This window comes from Rhagoletis pomonella, unplaced genomic scaffold (assembly GCF_013731165.1).
Source record: "Rhagoletis pomonella isolate Grant_MI unplaced genomic scaffold, Rhpom_1.0 Rhpom_scaffold_00006, whole genome shotgun sequence".
In the NCBI taxonomy this organism is placed as follows: domain Eukaryota; kingdom Metazoa; phylum Arthropoda; class Insecta; order Diptera; family Tephritidae; genus Rhagoletis; species Rhagoletis pomonella.
In genome coordinates, this window is record NW_023458560.1 from 27,886,146 (window position 1) to 27,905,748 (window position 19,603).

Sequence of the window (19,603 nt, forward strand, 5' to 3'; positions counted from 1 at the left end):
AAATAGGGGGAACTGTCATATTTTGCGCCATACTTTGTTTTTTTTTTTTTGCATTTTTGGTTTTAGTTGGTACGTGATTTTTCGCAAAAGGCTGCACTGAAAAATTTTTGTTTTTATTTTTTATTTTGCCTTACACTGCAATTTCGTCTTATTATATCTACATATATGTAAATGTGTGTACGTGGTATATTTTAATAAAGCGTCATACATGTCAGACGCCTCTCAACAAAGGCATAAGCAGCAGGTCTATCCTTCGCATGCCAAAACATATATTTATTCATACTTACATACACACATACGTATGTACTTCTGTACTTACCATTATATTTAAATAAGTAGTACGTGCATCCATATTCATATGTATATATATGTATATGCATTTTGTAGCTTTTGCTGCGCATCTTCCCTCCAATGTCTGTCTGTCTGCTTACTTACCTGATTATTTGTGTCCACTCGTCGTCTGCAGCAGCCTGTTTGCCTCCTGCCGGGCTGTCTGCAGCGCATTCGTGATATGAATAAGAACTGACAGCTGTTTCCACCTTTTAAACGCATTTAAATGCATCGGAAAAAAATATTTAATCATAAGACAACAACAACAACAATGAAAAACAAAGAACAAAACTAAAATGTGGTTTGTTGTGAATGCATTTTAGTGTAGAATACAAACCAAAGTGGAAGCAAGTGTGTACGAAAAATTAAATAAATCGCATGCCAAAAAAATATTTATACGTATGTACGTACGTACATCTGTGGTCATAAGCAATAACCGGCTAAGTCGAAAAACCTAAATTCGAGAAAAAACGCTTTAAACATTTCGATTGTAATGTTTACCTTTATTTTCTCTTTCTTAAGTCGGCCTAGGCGGTTATTGCTTATTTATGACCACAGACATATGTATATTATAATAGGCCCATTCAGTATCAAAAAATTGTTACGAATTGTTACTAGTACTTGCAAGTTTTTACTGGAAATGCATTCAATAACCCAAAATATTTGCAAGAGAGAGCGAATTCGAGAGCGTAACAACCCGAGGGAGCTGCAAATCCTTGCAAGTAAAAATTTTACTAGCAGGAATTTGCAGGAGTCAAAAAGTAAGGTTATGTTTCAAATGCAAATGTAAACAAACTGTTTAAGAGGATGATTTGATGAAACATAATTAGTGAAATGAAAATATGGTTAAAAATTTTAGATCTATTGTATATTTTTTTTATTCTTATTACGATGGGAACTATTCCCAATTAAAAAGAAAATTGCGCGCCAAAACTTAACCGCCAGAAAGTGTCAAAATGGCTTAAGTTGCAAGTTTTTACTGGTTTTGCGTTCAATAAGCTTTTCTGAAAATTTTCTCTTGCTCTCAATTTTTCTTTTACGCTCTCGCTGCAAGTACTTACTGGAAAAGTTATTGAATGGACCTATTGTTGTACGTAAACTCAAATCCTTGGGTAAATTTTTATGACATACTTTTCGTTCTGCAAGAGTAAACTTCTTATAAATATTTTCAAATATACTAGGTTACCTTCACCCACCTGGTTGAGTGTATATATGAAGACTTAACGTGTTTAATTCAATAAAACTCAAACTAAACAGAGATTTTCACATTTTTCTTTTTGTCTAACCCCCTTAGGCCTCTTTTGCCTGGCATCCATATTTTGATACATATTTCAATAAACTAAATCCCTTAATTCAAGTGGAATTCTAAACAGTTGGCAACCCTCCCACATATAATTTTCAAAAATCCTTATACTGATACGCATGTTTTAATAATCCATTTAACTTATCAAACGATTTAAATTTAACTTTTTAAAGAGTTAAAGTTGCCAACATACACCTAAAAAATATTCTTAATGTTACAAGCAATTTTTTTGCATTTTTTACCCATATTTGAATAATTTAATGGTAATATTGTAATGATTTATTTAACATTTTAAATAATTTCAATTTATATAATTATAGACAGTAGGCAACCCTCTTCGAACACCTCATAAATATTCTAATGTTCAGCTAAAGATTTGACAGCCACGTTTTAAAATTGTACATAACTTGTGTGTAATTTAATTAAATTAAGCAGGTGGCAACCCCCTAAAAATATTTTCAAACTAAAGCCTTCTAAAAGATCTTTATTCTGATATACATGTGGTTCATATTTGAACTACCTAATTCTCTTAGTTCAAGTTGAATTAGACTCTTTAAACAGTGGCAACGCTTATTCATGTAGTCTTCTTATAGTAAGTCATTCAACTTAATTGAATAACATTTTATAACATATGGAAATTTCAATTTCCTGGCAACCTTCTTCAAAATATTTTAGAACGTCAGCTTTCTTAAATCTCCTTCGTTTGATACCCATATTGTTATATTTCTTTTCATTTATCTAACGAGATAAAAGGAATTTAATTTCTCAAACAGGCGGCAACCCTCTGCAAAAACAAACTTTTTTCAATGAGCTCTCTTAAACCCTCTAGCATTTGACACCCGCATTCCGATGTTTGATCAATGCATGAATGATGATGAATTTAATTTCATTTTACTCCTTAAACAGATGGCAACTCTCTTTAACCTAGAGTCTATCGATTGCAAATATTTAGCAGCTTCTCTTTTGTATACATATACACACATATTGACGGTACTTTAGCAAAACCTCGTATCTCAGAAATCACTACCATATCGTATCTCGAAAAATTAATTCAAAATAGGCCTTAAAATACTTTGATTCGTTATATTTTATTTTTAATTAATCATTATTATTCAGATCAGGAAGTTATTAAAATTGATATTTGGTTATTTATAGAGAGTTTTGTGTTAGAGAGTATTTTGAAATGCGATGTTTTGCCAAAGTACCGTCGACATATGTCATAAGCTAAGATGGTTTATGTAATTTAATTAATAAATCTTCCTTTCGACTTTTTTTCTTGACATTCTTGGTGTTCTAAATATTTTTTACGACATGTTTTGCCCAATGTTTTTAGGGCCGACATTTTAAATTTCGACACATCGCACCAATTCTATTTACTACATTATTAAGTAATTAATTTTAATTTAGTTGGCAACTCTATTCACTAATATAAGCCGCAAAATTAAAATATTTATGCCTCTTTTTTTTACTCGTATTTATGAATATACATACAAACGTGTGCATTCTAAATTCAATCTCTTATAAAACTCATTAATTTTTCCACACATTCATCTCATTTCCTTCTTTTTTCGCAGGTCACCGACACCAATGATAATCCGCCGATTTTCGATGAACCCGTTTACTCCTTTGACATACCCGAAAACGCCCCACGTGGCTATCAAGTTGGTATTATTGCCGCCACCGATCCGGATTTGGGCGATAATGCGCTCGTTTCGTACACCGTCATTTCGGATTGGGCCAATGATGTATTTAGTTTGAATCCGCAAACGGGCGTTTTCACTCTGACAGCACGTTTGGATTATGAAGAGGTGAGTGATGTTGCGTTAATAAGTTTCCTGAAATGACCAGAATGAAAGTTTTGTTTTTAAGCTTTTGCAATTATTGCCGAGTAAATCAAAATGTAAACGAAGTGCAATTTTAGTGGCACAAATGCTACGCAATCAAATTACGAAACGCTCGCATGTTGTTCTTTGAAAGCTTAAGCAAGATTTTTCTTCTGCGTGCATCGCATATAGGTCTATAATCGCTCTAAAGCAATCAAAAGATTAGCTTATCGCAGTTTTGACAGAGAATTATGCGCGCGAGGAATTTCTTTGAATATTTCTTAAATTGTTCATGGGTTATCATGGATCAGACACTTTCCTGGAATAGCAAATAATATTCATGCAGCAGTTAAGAAATATGTATATCTCAAAATAAATCTCCGCAGACAACTGATATCCAACCCTAAAGCTTCTTCGTGTGTTTTAATGCAAGATAAGCCGAATTTTTGTTGTTTCAGTTGAGAAGATTGTACTGAGATGATTTCACCTCATCATCCACAAAACAGCTACAGCAATAGAAATGATATTAAGTCCCACCGCAGGGCTTCCTATTAAACGATGACCGTCCAAGACTTATTTTATTTAGAACATAGAGTTGGCGCTTAGCGAACTGAAAAAGCTCTTTCAGTTGTTCCTTGGTAGACCAGCGGCCAGAAGGAGTTTGCAATCGTGCATTTTAAAGTTTTCACACAGAGCTCACTGACCCGACTAAAAACTCATCTGTTCAGGAGCAGTTTGCAGTTTGCGTCAGAAACTTCTATACACTTTCAAAGAAAATGTCCTTGGAGGTTACTTACCGATACAGTTCATATTTTTATTCAAAATTTTGTTTTAGTAATTCCAATCGCCTTACGGCTGCTTGACTATTTTCAATCACATCCCTAGAGCCCTGAATGGTTTGGCTGTCAGATTGGATATTCACATTTGGAATCAGCCCAAAACCGATTACAGCGTCAAGCAAGAAGATAAAGAAGCACACTGATTCTACACTACAAAGTACATAGTCGGTCGACTGTATCCTTTATATCGAAAACAAGCTGCAGAAATCCCGAAACTTTAACTTGAAATTAACAGGAAGTTCCCCAAACTTTCGACCCATCCATAAATATGCCTACTGGGACTCTATTGAAAAAAATGGAACTCTACTATTCACCACTATTTAAGAGAGATGTGTGTGTGGAAAGGAATCCAATCGGCGCGACCACCGACTGAATTCGATGTTTCCAGAGATAGTCGATTGCTCACACGCCGGTTCGAAAAAAAACCTAGTGCTTTTTAGCCGGATGGCGCTTTTGCTAAATTGTAGATCAACTAATACCTTTTTTCACGCTCCTTAATACTTGACTTCCATGACTGCCCTGTCAATGACAACGTTCAAATACAGACTGCATAAGTAGAACGCCACCCATGGGCGTCGCTACGTAGGGCCAGGGGTGGGGGGGGGGGAGGCTCGAGCCCCCCCCTAGACTTTGAAGTTTGCCTTATATGTAGCTATACAATTTTCGATTATTACCGCAGCGACCACAAAAATGCAGTTGCCAATATAGCAACTCAGTTGCCAGCTTGCAGTTGCCATCTGTAAAACCATTTCAGTCAGTGGCCACCCAACTGAAGTCAGTTGCCATATGCCTAAGTCAGCTCAGCTCGATGTTTTGGTCACATACATAAGTAAACATTTTCGTGACTATCTCTTCTTATTCTGGTACTTACAAATATCGGACCAAAGTTATAATACCATTTCATGCTCATGAAAGGTATAGTTTTCAGATTTCAAATTGGTGAAGTAGGTAACAAAATATAAATTTAAACATCTTCTTAACTATCTCTTAAAATGTCATTTTCAAAAATTTCATGCATTGCTATGCCATGTCATTCCATCTCAAACATACTGTTATAGCTACGGTGACCATCCGTTCTGTTTTTTGCAGGACCGTACTGTTTTTCAAAGGTCGGTCCTGCGTAGTTTTTCAAATCTGAAAAACCTGAAAATGTACTGATTTTTCCCAAGTGTCCCGCATTTGTCCCACATTTTATTCGTTATTTTAAAATTATCGGACAATGGATGGATTTTTTCAAAAAAGTGATTTTTGGTACTTTTCGTAGCTTTTCTTCAATATCTCATGAAAAAATTTCCCAATCAACGTAAGCGACTTACAGCTCGAAGGGTATGGATGTGCAATTTTTGACAAATAACTGCGAAAAGTACCAAAAAAACAAAAAAAAAATTGTATTGTTTACGTTTTGAACGACTCAAAATTTGCCTATAAAATAATATTTTAAAGATTTTCACTTTTCGTGTAAGCTATTGTAATTATAATATGTTTTACTATACTTTTATAAATATTCATGTAAAACAAGATTAATATCGATGAAAAAACGTGATTAATTTTTAAAGTTTAAAATGTATTAATAAATTAGAATCATAAATACTCTTTTGATATTTTTATGCTACGTTAATATATATAGGCATATTTTTGAAAAATTGTCCTTCATTTTGAATCCATATTTATGGTCACCGTAGTTATAGCATGTCATTGCTTCTTAGCTCGGCTGTTGTGTTTCTGCAGTATATTTTTAATACTGTTTTTAATACCTGCCTTGTATGAAAATGTATATAAATTTTTAATTAGATAATTGTTTAATAAATTTTACTATAGTAGGAGCTTGCAAAATTCGGAAAATCTCTTCCCGTATATACAATGTAAATAATAATGCTGAATAGGTCGCATTTGTTCCTTGACATGCATAAATTTGATGCATGATTTGATTTGAATTTATTCGGCAGTGTCTTCGTATATCACTTTCAAACATGTATAAGCGACATGATATAAACTGGCACTTGCCTGATGTGTTACATGTCGCTATGTTTTGTAGTTCAGGCCTTTAGTATCTACATATATATAATTGCTCAGACATACGACTTAGTTAGGCCGATCTGTAGCAGCCACAGAATTGAGCTACATATATATCAAACTAAAGTGCAAGCTGCAGTTGCAGTTGACCGTGTTTGTCAAAAAAGTAAAAAGCGGCAGAAAAGTCGATAGTGAGTAATATAATCTATTGAAAAATATTAACCATATTTCCGTGGAATTGAGATTCGGAAAAGTTATTAGGTATTATTCATAGTTTTGAAATATATTTCACGAAAGCAAAAAATAAAAATAGCTGAGATCCCTTTCTTTTTTAAACACCTAAGATATCACTGACCATTAAAAAAGACCCTGAATGACCGCAAACCTCAAAGCTTTACACATTTTTGTATGTGATTTTTAAAATGAACGATCCAAAATTAGCCGGTATACATATTTAAATTTTTAGAACCAGTGGTTGAATTTTTTTAGTGAAAGGGGCGAGGCGTATACGGAATGGGTCGTTTTTTAATTTTAACACAAAATTGACTTTTTATTTCGTTGTTTTAAATAAATGTGGTTATAATTTTTATTAATAAAACTATGTTTTATTATTAGTCAAACTCACAACTTCAATATTTTTTAAAAAGTAAGGCAGGTCTAAGTATATTTTAGCTCACAGGTTATCTTTTAAGTACATAAGCCTCTAAGGCGTATGTTAAGGCCTTACGTTACTCCCAAATAGATTAGGCTTCTAGGGTTAAGAAAGCTTTAGTTTGAAAGTGTGATATTAAATGCGTTTCACCATAAACGGCGCAAATTTTCAATGATTATTGCGTTTCAGCTTAAGACTAATACCAGATATTGTGAAAGGTTGGACTATACCTTAAAGATGACGGTTTTCTCATGGCCCACTGCATGAAGCTTAGAGTAGAGTTATGTCTTTTAAGAACTTAAAAATTATCCTGGGTTATCAGGTGTCTAGCTTATACATAGTGTTGTTCCGATACGATCTTGTACTTGATACCTGTACTCTTTAAAAATATTGAAGAAAAGTATCGATGCCACAAAGGTATCGGAGAGAAGTACTCGATACTTACTCATATCGAACTCATTGTAAATACTTATGTCATGTGAAGAAAAACAGAATCGGTTCGAGTACTCTCCGACCAAAACTTACCGAAAAAGTACCCACTAGTTTGTATCTTGCAAAATTTTAATAATTGACTAGTACGGGAAAGCAGGAATTGACACTTTCTTTATTAGCCAACTTAACGTGGAGCAAAAACCACAACAGCATGATTCATATATTGTCAGAACCGAAATTCAGAATTTTTGGAAAAGCAAGTAATACTTTAATCGCGTACTCGATACCCACCTAAGTACTTGCGGGAAGGATTCGAGCAGAAAAAGTGCTCAGTACTTGAAGAAAGTATCGAGTAATTACTTGTAGTTACTCGTATCGAAACAACACTAGCAATACAAGATAAATTGTTGTCTTTCACGAAGTTCTTTAAATAAATTTTGCGCTAAGTACTCACCCGTATTTGGGGGGTTACTACTAGTTTTAATAAATTGTTACTTTAATTTCCTATAAAATTTACCTTTAGGTTTATGCATTTTAAGAATACATCGAAAATTTGTTTTACAGCCGCACTCAGAGTAGTTTGATGATTACTTAAGGTGTCCCTCAGTAACGATTTGAAAAAATTCCCTCTCAGAGTCAGTTAATGATTCGTTAACGGCATTTAATGAACATGTAAACAAAAACCTTTACTTAACTTTTTAACGAATAATTTTGAAATTTTTTGTTTGTTTTCAATTTCGATAACGTTGCTGTAACAGTGGCAATGGCCCAGTGAGCAGAGCACTTTCGTGCCATTCAAGAGATCCGAGTTCAATCCTCGGCAACGAATTTGTTTTTAATTAAATTTTTTATGTTTCATTGCTTAAAAAATTCATATTTTTTATTTTATTTAACGTTTGGAAACTTTTTTGATTCATCTTTTTTCGCCTTTTTTAGTTTATCCTGTTTTAAAAAAATATTTTTTTTTTCATTTCGTTTAGTTTTTAGAAAACTTATTGCTAAACGATAAATATAATAACACTATTAGCACATCTTTCAATTACTCATTCGAAATATAGAAACGAGCTTTCAAGATAGTTGCCGAAATATAAAGACTTTTGTCTCTCGAAAGACTGAGGTGAGTTGAAAGACGGATGCCAGAATTGGCCGGTTATTGGTCTTGTTTGTCTTTTAGCAAACGGTTTCTAAAAACTTTAAATTAAATTAAATAAAAAAAAAATGTTTCCTCTTTTTAGCAATAAAATCTATACATCAAAAGAAAATTAGATCAAAGAAGCAAAAAAATTCAATAAAAACAGTTTATAAAAATTCGCAAAAAAAAAATTAATAAATAAAAAAAGAAAGTAGAAAATTTTCCTGCCCTAGGACTCGAACTCGGATCTTTCGAATGGCACGCCAGTGCTCTGTTCACTCAGTCATTGCGTCTGTTGAGCCAGTGCGCGCAAAATGATATAAATAGTTATTTTTATATTTTATTTCAAACTGAACGAAAGAAGTGAGTGATGCCACAAAACTAAAGGGCCGCAACTGGGGCCATACCTAAATTTTTTATTTCATAATTTTTAACTCTGAGAGGAAACATTAATTAACAGCTTTAACGATCATTAGTTAAGTGCCCGTTAGAGGTAATTTAAGGTTTCTGAGTGCGGCTGTTAGAGAATAAATGTGAAATAATTGCAGAAACGATTAACCGGTTTGCTGAGCAACCGAGACGTCTGCTTTTTAAATAATTTTTGTAAAACTAATCGGCAAGTAAATATCGTCCCCCGCCTGCCATTAACATGAATGTGTAAAGTTGAAAATTTACTTAACTTTTCTTTATATGTCGGAAATCCCTCTGACAATAAGCGTCACGTCATCGGCCTGTTATTAAAATAAGCGATCCCCTGCGAGTTACCTTTAAGTAGGTTTTGACTCTGAGGGGTTTTGTCAGCGCCGATATCGAAGAAGGCACGAACCACAAAATAATTCTTCTAAAAGTCGGATCTATAACTTTCACAATTGTATGCAAGGCAGATTCTACTGATCTAACTTTCAGGCACGTATGCCAAGAGAAACTCAATCGCTCCCGAGGAATCCTGTTTCTTATAAACAATTCAATTAGTCTCTTTAGGATCTTTAGTAGGAAGTAAGATAGGCACATTGGTTGGACATCTTTCAAGGATACCTGACAGCTGTCTTGGGAATAAACTTTGCCCATACAGCCATCCAATACATATGGATACGAAGCACATGGTAAATGGGAGTCAGTCACCAATATGACATCTTCCTTGCAGTTCTGCATAATTAACACCATCAGCGTCTTTAGGCTTTAGTGACTTGAAAGAAAGTTAATAACCAAAGCAGGCGTAATTTTTCCAGTAGTTACCTAGAAGAAACAGCGCATACCATTGGCCACATTTACCGGTAGTTTCACACTATTCAGTATAGTTGTAAATTTTTTTCAGTCAAAATCAATGAGGTAAAACATGGCTAAAGATTTAGTGATAGCAGTGGCAGGACCATTTCTTTATACTGTAAGTGAAGGCACTGGGTAGAATACATACTAGCGCTCAGCGCAGTGGCCTTAACGTAAACCCAAGCAAAATTCTGTTATTACTATTTACTAATAGGAATAAGAATTAGACGTCCATTCGTAGGCTGGGACAGTATAATCTTGCTCTTCGCAAGCATTGAATGTAATCCTCAATATGATTCCCGCACATATATGCCTAAAGGAAACCGCAATGTACTCAGCTGTGCGACTCAGATAGTCTGGGCTGCGGAGATCAAGGACCCTCGGGTATAGCTCAATCTTGAGCCTTGCTTTGATTTTGGCTTGAATGTACATGTGCGATTTCCATCCAGAAGGGAATTTGGAAGGGGCCAAGCTGCCGATATGGAAGCTATCTGTATCTACACTGACGAGTGAAAGATGGACAGCGGTGTGGTGACAGCGCACATTCCGAGGAGCTTGGTGTTAATCGGTCCCTGACCGGCTGGCATATTTCATGCTGACATTCTGGGCACATGTGAAGCCTGTATTATATTAAGCAATAGTGCTACCAGGAAAGAAAGAGGGGTAGCACTCCTCTGGCAGCACTCCTAGCTATATTATCAACTAAAACTAAATCTAAGCAAGTCCAAGAATGCAAGATGAAGCTACGCTCGGCGTCTCAGTCATAGGAACATAGAAGGCAACGAGAGAGCAGACGAAGCTTGTTTGATTGAACCTGAAGTGGTGATACTAGGGTAATTCCATCAGGAAAATACGAACAGAAATACACTTGCACCTTCGGAAACTCGAAAGGAGGAGGTGGTTAGAGATCCAGGCTTGCAATCTTGTATCTTAATAGCTTTGACCTGACCTTAGTAGTAAAAGAACAGCAGATTCTAAGTAGATGAAAGGGTAGAAGTATAAGTGCAACTTTATATGCTAATTGAATCCTAAATGTAAACTTGGGTAGCTCTACAACCAACCAACCATAATAAAACCAGAGGCGGTCTGGATAATATGGAAACAATTTTTTTCAATTTGTCTTCCAAAAGATTAACACGGCGATGGCCCTTGGCTATACTTTAATTTAAAAAAAATTGTTTAATAATAGTTTTAGGCAGTCACCAAATGGTTAAGCCTTGAATTCAGGACACAGTAATATTTGTCTTATTTCGCATGAAATTTGTTTAAAAATAATAATAATAATTACCTCCAATTATTCTCTTCAAACAGGTACAACATTACATACTTGTGGTGCAAGCGCAGGATAATGGCCAACCCAGTCTCTCGACCACATTGACTGTTTACTGCAATGTATTGGATTTGAATGATAATGCACCCATATTCGATCCGATGAGTTATTCGAATGAGATATACGAGAATGTATCGATTGGTACACCGATTGTAACGGTCACAGCAACCGACATCGACTCAGGTAAGAAATGAAACTACGTTTTTAGAGTATAGAAAGTGCTTTTAAAGAAAATTGCAAGCATTGCGCACCGTAAAACGATACGTACTTAGACGGTTTATATCCTTAAGAATCGCAGAAGCTATAATAAATATAGTTAATTATAACATGTATTTGAAAAAAATAAATAAAAAGAAAATATTTACTAGCCGTGGCTTTTTTAGCTTCGCAAAATTCGCTTACAAAACGTTGACTTGATTTCACTCGCTTCACCGGCTTCAATCGCCTAAGTAGCTTTGCCTCTGAAAATGCACTAAACCATGCCACACTTTCCTACACGAAAAGTAACTTTTTACGATTTGCTGGCGCATTTGAAACGTTCTTCACCTATTGACCCACTAAACGGCAGCGGTAGTGTTTCAAATGTTTCGTGTGCCTATTTTTACGCTAAAAATAAAATAATAATCATAATATCTCTTAACTGGCATACGTTGAAACTACTGTGTCAAGCAAACAACAAAAACACACATATAAGGGAGCCACAACAACAATAACAAAAAGTATGCGGAAAAATGAGCATCTCACGATTTATGACTGACACCTTTCCACAGCTTCAGCTTCAGCTTCTGTTTGCGCATTTGTGGCGTTTTTGTCTACCTTTGGTTGAGTCGTCGCGCCATTTATTCGTTTATTATCTTTTTATTGCTGCTTTTCACTACTTATTTACTACTTTTTTTAATTCACTGTGCTAAATTAAGCTAAGAATGTTGATGGTGGCAGCAGGATTAGAACCCTAATAGTTTGGGGCGGCAGAAAGGGCGAGAAAGGTGCAGAAAAGAGGCAGACTAGTTTGAGTTTGTAGAACAAAAAAAAAAAATTTTTAAGGTGTGTACGAAAACCGCATACAAAAAGTAGATTAGCATGAGCTATGCTACTGCAAATGAGTTTTTGAGTAATTTTCACAACTTGCAGGCATTTACATTAGAGTGGTCCAAAAAAAGTAAAGTCGGAATTTTAATGCGCTCACCCCAAGGATTGTTCTATATCGAAAAAATATGTCCCATTTTTTTAATTTGAAATCAAAAAATATTTAGAGGTCGCACAAAGTCTTCCATGTATTTTATATGGGATAAAACATCTGTGCGTGGAAATGGTATAGAATTCTTGCAAATCAATATTTTTCGATCGGAAAACTCTGTTTGTCTTCAGGAAACTTCCAATAACAACACTCAATTGTTTCTTTGACCACTTTTTAATACAAACGATTTTTTATTTATCCCCCATTTCATTTTCTGGCTTTTCTAGGGGTTTGGGCGGACCTATAAAATAAAGTTACTATGAAAAAATGGTAAAAAGAATAATTGGGTATTATTATTCTATATCTCCTGAAGAGAAACAGAGTTTTGCGGCTGAAAAATATTGATTTTCTAGAATTCTTTACGATTTCTACGAAAAGTTGTTTTTTCTCATATAAAAAAAAAAATGAAAAACTTTGAGCGCTTTGAGCGACCTCTAAATATTTTTTAATTTACCCTTAATTTTTTCATGATCCAATTTTCGGATCGAAACCAGATTAGTATGGGGCTACCTCTGTGACACTACCTTTCCGATGCAAGAAGAGTTTTCGAAATCGGGTGACGTGGTCCAAAGTTATGCGGTAACATACATAAAAAACAAAAAAAAATAAAAATTTAAAAAATTCCGACGAATTGATAACCTCCTCCTTTTTTTGGATGTCGTTAAAAATAGAGGTATATTCTTTCGATATAGAACAATCCAAGGCGGTGAGAGCATAAAAATCCCGACATTACTTTTTCACATGAATTTTTGGACCACGCTAATGTACATATATAAGTAAAATACCGGAACACAATAGTTCTGGTGAAATTCACTGAGACAATTGCCTTAGAATTATGTATGTATAGATGTGGTGTAAATTGCTTTGTAATAATACTCGTATAAGAAACTTATAAAGGGTGCTCCTCGTGGTATTTTTTTCACAAAGACCTCGCATTGTTCGATTACAAGTTCCAATTGACTCAGAAATTTAAGGCACACGACAATCCGCTTCGCTATCACTTCTCAATGTGGGCATTAGAACATGGACTTGTACGATATTTGGCCTCAGCAGGATGACAAACTATGCCACACCGCAATGGATCTTTTGCGCGCCAAGTTCGTTAATCGCATTATCATAAATCTCGGCGATGTCAATTGGATACGTCAGAGCTGCGATTTTATGCCGTTAGACTTTTTTCTGTGGTATGCCGTGAAGTACGGATGTTATGCGCACATTCTCTTAACGATTCAGGTACTTAACGCGAATATCGAGCAAGCGTTTCGTGAGATAGAGGCAGAAATCGCCACCTAAGTCTTGGAAAATTTTGTTAACAGGATGCGCTTCTGCAAAGCCAGCCGAGGCATCTTCATGAACGAAATCGTTTTCCTTAACTAATGGGAATATCTTCTCTTTCGATTAAACCAATAATATACCGAAAAAGTTTGATTTTCGTTATTTTGCTTATTTTTAAAAATAAACCACTATATGGACCACCCTGTACATTGAAAAAATTTGCACTTTGTAAGTGTCAATAGAAAGCAAATCTCTCCTGCCATGGTTATACTAAAGTGTTATTACATGTAGTCTCTGCTAGCAAATTTACAGTCTCGTAAGAAATTTAGGAATTCCAATGAGGGAGTATTTATATACTAAGAGCAGCTTGTGTAGGTGCTGCTAGAGAAATTAAGTCGTGTCCTTCTAATGCGCTTAATGTGATCCTGCAGCAACTGCTCACAGAAATACTCATGCGCGAAAATATTGCGTTCTCGGCAATCAGACTCAAAGGGTCAGGCTGCGGAACCGCGTGGCAGCACTGTCATAATGAAATTCTTGGTAAGGTTATCGAAAAGGGAAGCAACTCCTACTATAGATTTCAGGAACATTTTTCAGGAAGTTTCCTTCTAGATTGGATGGGAGTAGGAGCAGGATATTATATTTATCTGAGAAAATTAGAGTAAATATTGGCCTTCAACTTCTTGGGAGGTTGGTCGAGGAGAAGTCCACTGAAATCTAGACTGCGGTGTTCGTTCCGACAACCGAGTTCTGCTAGCGACTTCCAATCCGAAGTGCTGGGTATTGAGAGGGCCTGAAAGGTGTTAGAGAGAAAGGAAAAGCTTACGTTTTGGCCGATAGCCAAGCGGCATTTCTAGCCTCACCGGGAACAAAGTCTTAAATGTTCAGACATTGCAGATACGCATTAAGCTCGACGGTCATAGAAACATACATTGGAATGAGAGGGCTGATGAGTTGGCTAAGGCCGAAGCAACTCTAGATGAATACGTAGTAATTACTGTAAACTTTCCGCTCGGAGAACTATCCACTTGAAAAAGCCTTCAAACCTACAAAACTGCGAGGAATATATGGCCACGACAACGGGACATTGGTCCATTGGCGAAAATTCAGCCGAAATGGGTCTGCGCCATGGTAGCTTTTTCATCACTGTCAGCTTCCTCTGTTGTGGATTATGGCCTATCATCAAATGTACGAACTTTAAGGATGCCTAGTCCGAATTTGATTTTGTCCGTTCTGTACCTCAAGTTTTTAAGCGCCGTGTAATCTTATGCGATCAGCATTTCCTTCCCTGCCTGTGTTTTTGAATAGGTCAAGTACAGCTCTTCCACCGGGGCGCCCAAGGTTTTTTTACCCGATATAGTTCAAAATGGACTCAGTAGTCTTAACGGTAGCCTGAACCAGTGCGCCAAGGCCACAAGGTCGAACTTCTTGTTGCCACCACCAATGACTTTGACGCCCTTCTGCCAGCCAGCTTCATCCAAACTAATTCTTTGTTGTCTACTTCGGGCATCAATTCCATGCGCCGAACTTCTACAATTTCAGATGCCTTGAATTTCATTGATATCACTGTACATTTTCGGGTGGTGTAATGCATCTCTCTTGTCACTTATTAACGAAACCGATCTCTTGTAGACGTTTTTGGCCTTTTGAGAGCAGTTTAATTCCTCTTTGGTCTTTATATCATCTGGCGGCCTGCTTCCGACGAGAACGGCCGGGATGTTTTTCGGAGCAACCACATTTCGGATTAGCGGCCAATATATTTCACTTTGCTTTCCTGCGACAACAAATCTTTATTGTCGGAAGCATTTCTGAGTGTTAGAGTCCGAAGTTGGGGAAAAAAGTCATTGACTTATCAACCTGTCCTCGTAGAGATATGGGATTTTTTTTTAGCATTTTACATTTACACATATTTTCCTACAGTTCTGACTTGCCTAAAAACTGGTTTCTATGCGATTGCGCTTTCAATTCGTCCTTGCATAATATATGAATCCCGGAACTTCACACATTTCCCCAAATGAGGATCAAAACTAAACCGCTTTTCGAGCAATAAATATTTCCTCTCATTTCTGTTTATTTCTGATATTTTATTATTTTTATATGTAGTGCAAATAAATCCCTAAAAGGCACTCAGCCTTGTTAAATACACCAAAAGCTCAGTTTGTATCCAGAAGTCAAATAGGAGATGCAATAAAGCGAAGTTTTCGCACACTTCTTGAGGAAGTACTGTGCGAAAGGCGCGCCTTTATCGCAGTCTGACTGTCAATATATAGACTCACTTTTTTATTTCTTTCCTTTCCTTACGTGGAATACTTCTGCCGCCTCTACGCCTTTCTCCATCTTCGAGTCATCTGTATAGATATTCTCCGAGCCAGCACTCGTCATGCCCTCATGCCAGCTATCGACCTTTATAGTGCCATCGAAGCTCGTGCCAAAGTGCAGATTCGGTATGATGTAGTCAAGTTGACGCTATACTACTGTATCTGTAGGACCTGGCAGGAGTATTTGACGCTATATTCTTTGCAATAGGTCCGTAGGAAATAGGTGCAATAAGGTAATGTTGGCGTAGTTATGTGCCCCTGCCATGACGATCATCGATAGCCTATATACACTTTCTATTGTTTTGAGTAACGTTTTCTTCTCCCTTGTCATCCACCAAACCGACAACACATGGAACAGTATCGCCTGACTATCCCCGTGCAGATCCTCCAGGATGAGGTGCCACGACAGCTTGCTTTTGAGTATTATTCCAACTTACTTGGTGTGTTGCTTTCGCTGGAGCTTTACCCCATCCAGCTTAAAGTTAGACCAGTTGGGAATCTTGTATTTCCTGGCGAAGAGTACTAGATCTGTCTTTACTGTGTTGGTACTAATCCCCCACTTCAGTTGGCCAAAAATTAAGCTCGCGTAATGCTTGGCTCGTAATCTGAGTGCAAGACGGATACTTTCCGCTTACTATAAAATAAATATAACCTGCATATATGCAGTAAATTTGGCAGGCCACTTTCCATTTTCTTTAGTATCCTGTTGATCACCAGCGACCATAGTAGTACCGATAATACGCCCCTTACGGCGTACCTCTGTTAACCGGTTTAGTGGCCTCATGACAACCCTATTGCGTCGCAACACTTCTGCAGCTCAACATACTGCTTATCCAGTTCGAAATTACGGCATGAACCTATCGTCTAAGATGGCTTGCTAAGAGACATTTTTGAAGGCTCCCGCTTATTAAAGAAAACGCTTACTATCAATTCTCCATTCTGTCTCAATTCGTTGCGCCTTTGAGTGCATGCGCCGCGCTACATTTTGTTTGATGTATTTATATTGATATTAGCCTCTTCATGGCCCTTTGAAGAAACAATGTTAGCTTAATGGGCCTATAGTCCTTGGAGCAGGCGTGTCGGCTTCGTCTCACGCAATCCTCCAAGATGCTGGAACGTCGGTTAGCCTTAAACAGCCTTCGAATATGTTGTACATCCAGCCTCTGGCCTTCTTCCGGATCCGGCTTCTTACACTGCGAAATGATGCTCAAAGATCGGGATCAACTTATAAATAAATATATAGCCGATGTCTCGTAATCTATAGGTACTATATCGATGAACACAACGTTAAGCATATCACTAGGTGCATAGGTGTAGTTCCAAGGGGCGCCACTGCTTCCAATTTGGGCAGTTATTGGCACGTTCTGTTAAAACTTAGCTCTGTCGGCCCTATCTAGGTCTTCCTACAAAAGAAAGCACTAGGCAATAAAACTGATGACGATTGCAAGAAGGCAACAAACCATCTTGTACGCTGGCCAAACGCCCTTTTACAATAACCCATCTCTGGCTTCCAGGTTAGCTTACTGTCTACGGCCAAGCTCAGGTACTTTACCATGTCAGATAGCATGCCACACATTAAGGCTGGTTTAATAGCTTTCAGTTACCCAACTCGCTCTAATACTACAAAGGCGCTAAAGTGTTAATTTAAGCCTTCGCTCTTTACTGGCTGCCAAGGAAATCCACTTTTAAGTGCCAAATGGTAAATAGATTTCGCGCTTTTTAAACAATAATTTATCATAATCAAAAAAGAAATCGCAGACAATGAGAATTCTAGCAAACCCAAAAACAACAACAACAACAACAACGCACTCGTGCTGATCACTAAAGCTGAGAGTGTAGAAAAGCAACTGTCAATGAAAACCGTACGAACAAAAATCAGCAGCAGCAGCAGCAGCAGCAGCAGCACTCATACTGGGATGAGTTGATATGATAAAGTTGCCAGACATTTGGAGGCTGGCAATGCCATGATTTTTGATGCCTGATGTTGTGTTGAAAGTGTGTCTAAGAAAGTAGCGGTTTGAGCGCGCGCGCGCCCCATTGATCTAAACTGTTGAGTGGGTGCCAGCAGTTTTTCCATACAAATTCAAACGTCAATGGATGTAACACAAAAGCAATCGACCATGAAAGGGGCCAATAAAAAAAGATGGCAGTAAGTCAGCGCGGCACAGTTATGATTACAAGTTAGGCGAGAAAATGGCGAGAGGCCAACGAAAATCGCAGTCAAATAACAGTTAGCTGAGAAGAGCTAAGCCTAAGCAGGCATGCGGGTGGATATGCATACATTGGCAAAGACAACAGCAAAGTTAACTTCAATTTAAAAAGGCGTCATAATTTTCACCAAATTATCTGCTGCTGCATTTTACCGCAGAAATCAATTTTTCCACTGATTTTGCGCTTTCGGAAGAAGGCATGCTGATAGGGAGGAGCGAAGCTAGTATTTGGTAGTTCTGCTAGAGCAAAATATGAGTTGTTTTAAGTGAAAATTCTAAAATTCCACAAAAGTTTTGTGGCTGCTCGGCTGTTTTGTTGCGATTCGGCGGCATCTGCGGTATTGGAATTTGAAATTACAGTGAAAATCAAGTAGTAGTAGTAGGAACGAAGACTAAGAAGAAAGTTTGATGGTTGCAATAGCAAATAATTTTGTAATTTTGCCACAGCAATAATATAGGAGCACAACAACAACAAGGAACAGAGCAGCAGCAACAAAAACAACAACGATAAAATAATGCAGCAACGCCTTTTGAGCTGCTAACAAAGCGACAGCAACCACTTAACGCTACTGACGAACTAAGTAGACAGCTAACTAGCCGCAAGCAACTATGCAGCAGGCCGCAAGCAACTATCGATTACCAAACGAAACATCGACAACACACACGACTTGCTGTTGCTACTGCTGCATTACTTTCTTTTGTATTTTTTTTTTTAAGCGCTTTCTATGAATGCTTCAATGCATTTTTTGCAAGATTTTTTTTTTGTTGTTTTTAATTTTTGCTAAACAATTTTTGCTTAACTTTTTGTATTTCTGTTCTCTTCTTGTTTTGTTTTCCATTAAGGCGATAACGGGCGCATCGAGTACGCGATTACGTCGGGCGATGATAATAACGACTTTGAAATTGCTGCCAACGGTACGATACGTACACGCCGTGAACTTGATCGAGAAACGAAAAGTTCATATAATTTAATTGTAACCGCAAGAGATTGTGCCAAAGAATTTCCAACAACAACAACAACAACAACTGCACAAGTAACACACAACGAAGGCGCCGATCAACAGCAGCAGCAGCAGCAGCAGCAGCATCTTCAACATCACCACCACCAGCAGCTGCAGCGACGTCAACGCCAATACCGACAGCAACAATATGTGGAGCAACAACCGCAACAACGTCTATCATCAACAGTGCAGGTAATTTGCATGTAATAGAATAGAAAAATAATATGCTTAGTTGGGCAACTAGTATGTATAGTACTTCCTATACAACAATGCTCTTACTTAGTATACATACGTGTGTATAAATATTAAGGTGGTCCAAAAATGCATGTGAAAAAGTGAAGTCCGAATTTTGATGCTCTCACCCCCTAGGATTGTTCTGTACAGAAAAAAACATATCCATGTTTTTTTTTTTCAAATCAAAAAATATTCAGAGGTCGCTCAA

At 37.0% G+C, this 19,603-nt stretch overlaps 1 protein-coding gene across 1 annotated transcript in view; it reads left to right on the plus strand.

Annotated features, from left to right (window-relative positions):
- LOC118740555 (cadherin-related tumor suppressor) overlaps positions 1-19,603 on the plus strand; it is an 816,571-nt gene that overhangs the window by 663,606 nt on the left and 133,362 nt on the right. Inside the window, exons 4-6 of the mRNA XM_036472144.1 lie at positions 3,208-3,441; positions 11,102-11,303; positions 19,004-19,353. Of these exons, the coding sequence (XP_036328037.1) occupies positions 3,208-3,441; positions 11,102-11,303; positions 19,004-19,353 (786 nt within the window). The remainder of the gene's footprint in view (positions 1-3,207; positions 3,442-11,101; positions 11,304-19,003; positions 19,354-19,603) is intronic.